Source organism: Gnatocerus cornutus, chromosome 1, assembly GCF_029298725.1.
Source record: "Gnatocerus cornutus isolate USDA-ARS CGAHR chromosome 1, icGnaCorn1.1, whole genome shotgun sequence".
Lineage (NCBI taxonomy): Eukaryota > Metazoa > Arthropoda > Insecta > Coleoptera > Tenebrionidae > Gnatocerus > Gnatocerus cornutus.
Genome location: NC_142233.1, coordinates 23,904,031 through 23,915,121, shown reverse-complemented (window position 1 = coordinate 23,915,121; position 11,091 = coordinate 23,904,031). Strand labels below are relative to the sequence as shown.

General features: G+C 31.8%; 1 protein-coding gene across 2 annotated transcripts in view; it reads right to left on the bottom strand.

Annotated features, from left to right (window-relative positions):
- Positions 1-384: 384 nt before the first annotated feature.
- The window catches only part of LOC148180872 (uncharacterized), a 97,233-nt gene continuing 86,526 nt past the window's right edge, over positions 385-11,091 (bottom strand). For both annotated transcript variants that reach the window (XM_088044175.1, XM_088044179.1), the window contains exons 3-6: positions 7,322-7,395; positions 7,153-7,254; positions 4,443-4,658; positions 385-762 (exon numbers count right to left, since the gene is read on the bottom strand). In XM_088044175.1, coding sequence (XP_087900301.1) covers positions 679-762; positions 4,443-4,658; positions 7,153-7,254; positions 7,322-7,393 — 474 coding nt within the window. In that variant the 5' untranslated portion in view covers positions 7,394-7,395 and the 3' untranslated portion in view covers positions 385-678. The remainder of the gene's footprint in view (positions 763-4,442; positions 4,659-7,152; positions 7,255-7,321; positions 7,396-11,091) is intronic.

The window sequence follows — 11,091 nt, the reverse complement described above, 5'->3', positions numbered from 1 at the left end:
CGAAATCATTCAAAAGTACAAATTTTTAATAATTTGCATGTATTTATCTAAACTCTTTGTAACTGATTAATACTCACAGCTTTGTATTGTTGTATTGTGAAATTGCGCATTGTTTGATATTCACATATAATTGCGCTTGATCAATATTTAGTTCGAGATCAATTATTATGCATCGTAAGTGTTATTCAGTTTGATTTCTAGCTCTACTGCTTAATTATCAACTAGTTCGCAATTAACAGACGTTGATGAAGAGATGTAATTAATACCTCTTCCACTTTGTTTTAGTTATGCATGCTCATAGTATAATCTCGTTAGAGCAAAGCATAGGTGGTGTAAGTGCTAATTTGAAACCACTCACTCAAACAGGTTGTTAATAAATCTCGATTAACGACGAAAATAAGCTTTATTAAAACAATCAGAGCGATAATATTTAGAATCGTTGATAGTTACAAACAGTATTTACAATAGTACCAAAGATTGTTCAAGGGATAATAATATGTAAAAAAAGATTGAACAATCTTCGCGTAAACAACGAGTGTTGCAAGTCCAAACAGATCAGTGTTTTTATATACAGTACAAGAATATTCCTTTTTGTCAAAATATTAAAATAACGTGAAAGACGTGGAACACTTAAAATCCATGCTTTAAAAAAAAGTAAAATCAGCCTTCATTTATTCGTTATTGAATGGTACACGATGAACTGTGATCGACGACGCATTCTCCTGTGTAGTCAATATCCTCTTCAAAGTCGAAGTAATGGCACTGAAAGCAAAAACAAAATTAATGTTTCTTGAAATTCTGACGCTAAAATTAAAATTCTAAATTATTTTCGTTTAAACCCCGTCATTCTTGCGGATATTTCTCTCAAAAGCTCGACTTTAAAGCTCTTGATATCGTCGATTGAAATGAAATATTGCCATTGAGTCTTCTTTGAGCAGGTAATTAAATTTTAATCAGACTCTAAATTAGAGCAAATATTTCTTTTACTCTTCCTAAATTGCTTTTTTCCAAAGATCTTGTGGTGTCACGTCTGGAATGTTTTTCTAATAAAATTGTCTGAGTGACGTAAATTCTGAGATATTATTTCCTACTTGGCAGGTCTGAAATAAAATATCATCGCGAAGGCGGATATAAGACAATTACTTCTTTTTTTTGAATAAAATGTGAAACGTCACAACTAAAAAATATGAAATGAAGTAGATATCTCCCTTCTGAATACATTTATCAACAACGGCGTTGTTTATTAGACGCATTGTGTGATGACGGTAATAATTTCTGCATTAACTTTATGTTGGTATTGTGCTTCGCAAGTTGGAGGCATTGTAAACCATTCACTTGTCTTTAGTGTTTATACATCAAGCGCATGCATTCCAACCAATATAATTCATATATCTAGTGTAAACAGAATAAACTGGGGGCTTTGTTTGGCAACATGTACGCTCTCAGGCGAAATTGGAATTAAAATTTCAATGCAGTAAAACAGGGTTGGACCCAGTGGGGCGCACGGATTCGAAATTGCGGAACGTTTAATGCAAAAATATCAGGTTTTAAATTAAAATTGGAGAGCAAATTTGTTTAAAGTAACGGAGATTTCATCTAAAATCATATTTTCCTTTAATTTATGGTAAAACAAGAAAATTATTTTGGTTCTACAGGGTGTTAGGTAACGTTACGGCCATAGCGAAAGGGGTGATGCAGGCAGCCGTGAAAAGTAATTATTCGAAGTTTTTTTTTGTCTGATTTACCCGTTCAAGAACTAGAAGTTTTTATTTGTATCCAGTCAAGAGCAATTTGCCAAAAAACACCTTATTTGTCGCACAATAAATCTATCATTATTACACCTGTTACATGTTTGTATTAATCATTGATATTTATTATACAGAGTGAACCCGAATAAAGTGCAAAGATTTTAAGCTCAATATCAGACAAGGTAGTTTGACAATAACCAAATTTTGCGTTCCGAAACGTCACCGTTTCCGAGAAAAAAATGATCAAAGTTTTCTGCAGAAACTGGTGCGCGCCACTGCAAACTCTAGTTCAAGTTCACAGTGAGTCCACGGTATCGAAAAGTTTGGAATAAACACGCTAATAAACTTCATTTATTACCTATAAAAGGTCCCAATTTTAGTGGCGGAGGGTGTATATATGAGCTGAGTGTTTCTGGCAAGTTAGGGATTTTCACCAAAGTTGGTACTAATTTGGCGTGGGGGTGTCAAAATAAGTTTGTTTACATTTCGATTGACACTTTTGGTTAAATCAGGAAGTGATTGAAAATACTAAAAGATACATAAAATAAGAAGGAAAAAAGAGAAATAGAACAAAAATAAAAAAAAATTCAAAATATTTGTTTAAAACTGTTTTGTTTTCTGACAAACTGTGGTTGGCTAAATGATTTGTTAGGAGCGAAACGGAAATAATTACAAAAAAAGTTTATCCTTATAAAAACAATTTTATAAACAAGCACCCCAACTTCATAAATAAAATAAACAGAACTGAAGTAGCAGCCGTAATATTTCGTAATAAAAGAAATTGCTAGCCAGGGGCGTATTAAATTTGAAAACTTGCGTCAATACATCATGGCTGGTCCAACTAGGCTACTATTGGTTACACGCGAGATAAAACTCCCTGTACCTGTGTATGTAGTGCGGAAAATAATATGAAGAGTTTAAAAAGGAACTATTTATTATTGTACAACAAGCATAAAATATATAGTTCTCAATCGAAATGGACATTCCACGCGAGCTTTATACTGTACTTTTTCTACGACAAAACAAACACTGAACGATGGTGAAGCGAAAGAACTTTTCGGTTTTCTCCACCAAAATGTAAAAAGGAAATTTTTTAGTATGGCTCTTAAAATTCCTTAATCGCTTGTTCACACGTGCCGATGAACCAATCCGTCCTTTTATGACACATCCGAAAAAATATATTAAAAATCAATGTAATATTTTCATAAATAATAAAAAAAATTAGTGAAGCTTAGAACACAAAGATGAAGTGTTGATAATAAAAACACCATTGTAGATAAATGAAAAGCTTAACAATGAAACAAAAGTTCAGAAAATTTTGGAGCCAGTTTGAGAGAAAGTTTATAACTTTGCGGTAAAACTCAGAGTGAAATAAAATAAATCAAGAAAAGACAGTCTGCCATACAAGAAGGATCAGAATAGAGGACTGTCATTCCTCCAGAAATCTCGAAATAATCACTGAAGAAAATTATTACTCCTACATAACAAAAACATGGAATAGGAATGTTTGAAAAGCGAGCTATTTGAACGGACAAGGACAAAGGCAATTGAAATCAACTTTCGGAAAAATAAAAAAGCCAGAAAATAAGACTTTATTGACTAAAAATAAAGGTACAGCAAGAAGATACTTTCATCACAAAAGTAATTGTTAAGATAGACATCATCTTAAAAACTTTAGATATGATATCTATAATTTTCTAGTTGTGCTTGGCTTGAAAGAATATTGAAAATTATTGGTAAAAGCGATATTATACAGTGTTTTTGAAATACCCTACCAATTAAACACGGTATTTGGCAGTCTTAAGAAATCAATATGACCATTTTTTAATTATTTTCTAACAATAAGAAAAAACACCTTTTATCATTTACTTAGAACATCACTTTTGAAAATATCCATCAAAAACAACATTGGAGTGTTGCTAAGTAAACAATATTATAATGTTTAATCCAGTGGTGAACTGGAAATTTTGACCAAATATTTGTTTAATTTTTTCTTGAAAACAAAAAGACTTTTACATAAAGCAATTTTTGTCAATTGACTTTACTTGTCTTCACCAATTATTGTCTTTTGTTTGGTACTGTTTTTCAAAAACATCTTGTATGTGATGTATGTAAAGTCCATTTGAATAAGTTTGGCCGCTAGCTCTAATGCATAGTGGTTTTAAAAAGTTGTTCAGCTTAACTTGACAAACACCTGACAACCATACGCCTATTTGCCAAAATTTCAGGTGTAACATGTGTCACATTTACTAAAAATTTACTTGATTTCTTAAATTTTTCAAATATGCAAACTGACACGTGATTACCTACAAAAAAAGGTACAAAAAAAAAGATATTTCAATTACTAACTAGCATCTTCCAAACAGGCCGTGATTGTTTGCTGCTTTTCTTACATAACGTATAAGGATAGGTAATTATGCAAATTACTTTGAAATTGTAAATAAGAGACAATTACTAAAACGTCAAGAATTCAGGTGTTTATTTGAATATGAATAATTGTTCAGTTTCATAAATTTATTGTTGTTTGAAAGAGAAGCATTTGATTTGTTTATTTTGCGTTTGTCCATTACCAATTTTTGTTTCCACAATATTTTTTAGATTACCTAGTTAAAGTTATTACCGACTACATACAAAAAATATTTGTAAACCACTGACGTAAACTCGATTTTACCACCCCTAAGTTTTATTACCTACCTGACATTCTATACATTTGCAGTCATCAGTCTGTGAACATGTTAGTCCCAATATCGACGCAGCTTCCTCGTAAAGATCTATACTACTCCTCCTGCTTCTGCATCCTTCTGACGTCGGCAAAGAAGCAGATGTCGAACATTTATTATCGACTGTTGTTGTTGACTTATGGCTCGTATCTTGCAATGATGAATTCGCCGTCTTATTCTGAATAAAAAACTAAAAAAGAAAAATATGATTTTAATAAAACGATTCAGTTTCCAAAATGTGAAATATGTTTTCAATATTTTTATGCTAATGCGAAGCAAAAGCTCTCGAAAACAAAGACATTTTTCTGGAAACAAATGGTCACAAAATAAATAAAATAGCATGGTTTTGCTGAAAGAAAATCCAATTTCGCCGATAAACGGAACACGAACAAAAATTCGAGTAGGAAACGCTAGTTTTAGTCATAAACATTTTTAAACTATATTGGGGTTAAATTGAGGATGAAAATTGGCAAATGTAGTTTGGTAGAGTCGGAAGCTTCGTAAATATTTGAGGAAGCTGGGGAGGTAAATTTAACAAGCAATTAAAAGCAGAAAATAAAATAATTCAAATCACGAATCGGATTACGCTTTTACAGTCGTCTACTGACAATAATTGAAACTGTTTAGTCGTTTGTGTATTATTATTATGTTAAAGTATTACATAAATCAATCAGTTTTGAAATCTGTTAACTCAAATTTAAGTTTCCTAAAATAAAAAAAATAATTTTATTGTAATTTGTAATAAAGGGTAATTTACATAACTTTACGACCCTGACGAATGTTACATGCAACCCAATATGCAATTTTCACGAGTAACTTGAAAATGTTAATTGCGTTTATTTTTCATGAATTTTGAGCACCCCTGACGTGACATTTTGTCAAGTTTCTAAGTAGTTTCAGTTTCTTATATTAAAATTGAGTCCGAAATAGAGCGTTTTGATAAATCAACCGTTCGAGATTTTTACAAAAAGTTTTGATGCCTCGTCAAAGAAAAGTGAGATAATCAACTTCAGCTTAAATCGCTGTTATAAACAATGAATAAATTATATTTCCAAAAGTCGTATCAATTAAGAGGAATAAAAGTCCAGACGTTGTTTTCCCCTTTGATTGGGTCCTATAGAAACCTTTTCAATAGAAATTTGTTGCGGAACCGTGACAAAAACTGGCTGAAAAGACCCTTGAGGGCGATAAATCGTCCAGGGGTTTCTCACTATTTAAACTTTATCCGAACACGGTCGAAGAATGGTGTTATTTTGTTATTCAAGTTTATTCAGAATTTTCCGGTTTGAAGAGAGTTGAAGTTGTTGGTGAAAATCCGGGCAACCGCGCGGTAATGTTAACAAGCAAGTTCTGTTTGCCCAAGTTGTTATTTCTTTCCTTTTTCCTGTGACTTGTTTCCGGTCGTCTCTAATACGTTGCCTGTCAGGCACACCGGACTAGGAATCCCCGGAGTATAAACTACGGCACATTTTATTTGTCAACCGACGCCATATATCTTGCTGAAATTGCGTGACATTATGTCAGTGTGAAAAAATATTTACGAATTTTCAGAGTTTCTCTAATAGAAAATGCTCAACTGACATTCAGGATAGATGGAAGAGAAACAGTTTAATTTATAGTTTAGATGGAAAAGTGGTCTGAAAATAAACTCTCTAGAAATATGTCACGGTTGTTTACAGTCCAGTGCTACAAGAAAAATTTAGAGTAAGTGGATTTGGAACTCACAGCGAAATTTACGTTCAAATGTCTTTCAAAATTTGTGTTCCTAAATGATTAAAAAAATTTTACACCAACGACATTTAATGAAAGTTTAAGAAATAGTAAAGAATTTTTTCAGAACATGAATTTTTCTTTACACGTGAGATTAGAAATGTTTTACGTTAATCTGGTAAAACTTGATTAAAATCTAAATTAACATTTCCTGCATTTTTCTAGCAAATCTCATTCGAATACGTGAAAGTGTGGAAAAGGTATTCCGTTTTAATTTATGTTTTTGTGCTTTGGCGAAAGCAGTAAAAATAAACTTAATGGAAATCGTTTTAATTAGAGAGACAGCAGGGTCCACTTGCTGTTTTGTTTATTTATGGTAATGTAGGTGGTGCAGTAGGGGTTGAAACAATACAATGAGCAGTAACTCTGTTATGCGAAAATTACGTCGATGTTGGTTTTTCTCATTTCCTTATTTGCTAATTTTTATATTCGTATTATGTTTTAATAAGTTAGTCAGTGAAATTTGAGTACTTTGTGGGAGTTCTAAAGCAGCAATTATGTGTAATTTTACGAGTGAAATCCTACCTAATACAATGAAGTTTAATTATCGTAATGTAACATAAAAAATTGGTTCACTCAGCATTTTGCATTAATTAAATTAGTTCATCCCTCAAGACTGAAAAAAAAGTGGATATAATTAATACTAAGAACTGCTTATTGTTGTTGAATTATCTTTTAATGCCTCTAAGCAATTATAGTCGTTGGATTTTCGTTCAGTATGTGTGGTTAACATAAAAATATCTCAACATTAAACCTGAGCTGTGCCCATAACCATTGGACGTGAGAAAACTTTTTAGTGTTTGCAACATCGATTCGGAGCTTTTGTGCGAAATCTCCAGAATATAATGTAAAAGCTGAATTTCCGGTAAGAAATAATCTACAGTTGGAACTATAGATATTTAGTTATGACTTACCTCTAGTGCTGGATTGAGTTTATGTTTAAGTTTCGGTCGGGGCTTGTATTTGAACATTTCTCTTCCTGCGGGGGATGCGAATAAATTAGCTAAGTTCGTATTCTGAAAAAGACGGGAAAATTAGCAACGACTTTTCCAATTGGAAACTCAAACAATTAGTTGCGTTTACCTCGGATTTCGTGTTGGTTTCCAAAAAGTAAATATCCTTGTGCGCTGGGCAGTTTATTATTTCCCCTTTCATTGCTGAAACAAACAGCGATGTTAAGTTTGTTGTTCCAAAAATAATAAAAGCAAAAGTTAGTTATTAGAATTGGAATAAATTTGTTGACCTTTGCGCTTTAACCGATGATTTGTCATTTATGCGTGGGCTAAAAATATCCCTCTTTCACCTCATTCTCTTTCTTTATTGTTGTCGAAGACAGGAATTCGGTGATTAATTATCGACTGTCTCAAACCAGATATTTGGCTCCAAAGCCTTAATTGGTTTAATTTCGTTAAAACCTGTGTTAAGCAAACGAAACTTGGACAACAAAAATAAAACTTCTTTAAGTTGACTATAATTAAGACTTTGCTACATTTAAGAAAAGATTGCGACGAGTTAACTTGTTCATTTCGCACTCATTAAGAAAACGAAGCAGGTTTTTTACATTTTTAATTCTTACTAGGACAAAGTCATTTACATTTTTAAAACACCCTCAGGACTGAATAAAATAAAATGACAAATGAGCGAATTATGGAGATGAGACTCTTAATAGGGACTTTTTAATTGATTTAGCGACAAGTCAAGAGTCATGAGAAAACTATGAGAAGAAGTTTTTGTAGAAGGACGTCATTTTATTGATCTTTTTCCCTTCAGACAAACCGTTTGGATTGCGATTGGTTTACTCGAGTAATCAAAATCGATAGTTAAATGTAACGTATGAGTTAACTGGTGAATTGGTGCAATTGCTATAAATTATATTAGTTGGATTGGATTTTGTGATAGATATACAGTTGGTATAAATTGCCGGTTGTGCTGCTCTGTAATTTTGCTGTTTTGAGACAAATGGCAGGCACAACAAGAAATTTATAATAGACTACAATTTATTTATGAAGATCGAACATAAAGTGTAGAAACAAGGTACAAAATTTTAACAGAAATTGTTGAAGAAGCCAAGAACACACAATAATTAAATAATTTTACAACTGTGGCGAATATCAAATTCAACAAGTAATACGCTGTTTGTTGTTTTAAAAATTAAAATTAAAAATTAAAAAATTCTGAAAATGTTTCTGCAAAATGCCAAAAATTCTCAGAGATTTATAGAAAGTACAGAATTATTACAAGAAATTAAAAAAAACACCAGATTAATGATTTTGCAACTAGTGAAAAACAATAAAACAAAAAATTCTAAAATACTACCAGAATATGACTTTATGACAATCCTAGAGAATTTCTCTAGGAAATTATAAAAAAATCTTCAAGATTCTAGAGAATTCGAAATACTTCTAAATACAGGGTGATTCTTATTAAAATTAATCAAAGGGTGCGTTGACATTTTTTGGACATGTGTGTTCTTCCACCGTACGATTTTGTTCAAGTTAAAAAAAACTGCGTTTTGCACCGGTGAACGTTATTTTGTTATTTGTCACCAAACATAACAATAAGACAAGCTCACAAAAAGTGTTCATGTGTCTTATAACAACCACAATCCGCAATTCTAACACTTACACCTAATTTGACAGATGACAGATCAGTGACAGCGAAGTTGGAGCCCATGTATCATGTGGTAACCTTTTGCGGTAAAACAAATTTATTTAAAATGTTCAAAATGTGCTTTGACTATACTAGATTTGCATTATTTCAGTTTGCATTAATGGTGCATAACAAGTAGCAGTTCAATGTTCAATATTGCCGAAAAATAATTAATTAATACATGCACCCTAACCTCCGTCAATTCTACGCTTCGGTGTAACATGTTCAACTAGTAGCAAATTGCACTGCGCCTTACGTCAAAATTTGCAAAGCCGTCTATGATTAATATTAATAAGAATTACTCTGAATTACAGGGAACCCTAGTAAATCCTGGACAATCTCAGAGAATCCTTATGGAGAGCCACAATGGATAAGTAAAAACATTTAAAAAAAGCGAAAGATTTAAAGAATTTATCAAATTATAGGAAATCGAATAATTAAAATAATTGAAGAGGATGGAAAAGATTGACAAAGTCAAGGTGTCCTAGAGAAAACTGGCTTATGAAGACGATTCTGAACCAAAATTTCAAAAAAAAATTGTTTGCTCAAAAAAATAATCGAGTTAAGACGAAAAAACGTTAGCCAATCCCGAAGTTGAACAGAATTTGAAAATCGGTAACTATGAACACATACCATCATCCATTGGTCAAGTGAACATTAGACTCTCATCTCATTAGGAAATTGAGACGGTATTTTACTCCACCTCTAGAATAAGCTTTCGGGATTGGTTGTTAATTTTTTATCATTTCTCGAATACTATTAAACTTAAGCAGTTTTTGTTTAGAAATTTACCATCTGTATTGCTCCCCTTATTCTCTGGGTCATAAGTTCTAGGACACCCCATATTTATCTTACGGATCTAAATTATCATTTCAATCATTTGAATCTGTAGGTCTTAAAAATTTAAAGAAGCGCAAGAACTAGATAAACTGAAGGATTAAAAAATCCATTGAACTAAAAAGATGCAAATAAGAAAATCTTAAATTTGTAATTGTAAATAGGTATGTACTGATAAAAAACTTTTAATAAATTGATAAGACTTTCAAGGTATGCTTTATTTTAATTAGAAACAATAAAATAACAATAACACTCATTTTCACTTTAAAGTAAGAACCAAATTTCCGAAACATCGATAGACAATGCATTTGAAGTAGATTAGAAACTAAAGTTGGGGACTACACTTAAGTTCGTGCTGCGAACATGTCAAGCGATAGAGGCAACAGCGTAAAAGTTATGTTACAAATGAGTAATGAACTTCACAAAACATGAACTCTCCAAAGCAAATGTCATGTTTGCCACAGGGTTGAAGTAAACGGAAAATATTAAAATGTAAGCAACGGCTATCAAGTTCATTTAATACAAAAATTGAAATAAAATACCTATTTATATGTACCTAAATAATAATAAACTAGAACGGACAAACAGTGTTTTAGAAGAAGAGGTCTTCAGGGCAAAATACACTAGAAAGGTGTGGGTAAATAAGATAATGAGGTTTGGAATCACAAGGTAAAAAAGAAATAAAATTTTTTGGCAATGCTGATTATGTCACAACTTACTTATTGTCTTGACCTTGGAGAAATTTTTCCGCAGGTAAGACACCCTTCGGAATAGACTACACAGAACTAACAATAAGTGGACACATAAATAACAAATTTTGTGAATGAAGTAGAGTATTTACAATAACATAAATAACAATTTGTAGCAATTAATTAAATTACACATATTTCAGAAGTTATGATCGAAAATTATTGTTGTTATCACACTTTATATAATTCGTAGACCTAATTTTTACATTACTAAATGAAATGATGAATTTCGGCAATTTTTTGTTGCCATTTTGTCGACTCAATAAAAGCCTTTTTAGGTTTACATCCCAAGGATTAAAACTCATATTATATCTCTTGACATTTTTCAAATCCACGTCCAAACAAATCATTCGATTGTGATTCAGTTTAAGTTCTCTAATCTCCGACAAAGAATTAAATGTTTCTTTTGGGATTGAAGCAAGAGAGTTGTGATCTAAATATAATCTATTCAGTCGATAAATACCATGAAAGGCATTTCTGTCTATTTCTTCCACTCGATTATAACTTATGATAAAGTCCACGTAATAAAATTTTTGTTTTCCCAAGACGTGCTGTGGTAAACGTCTAATTAGGTTGTTTGCAAAGTCGACTCGTTTTAAAAAAGGCACGTTTGCGAAC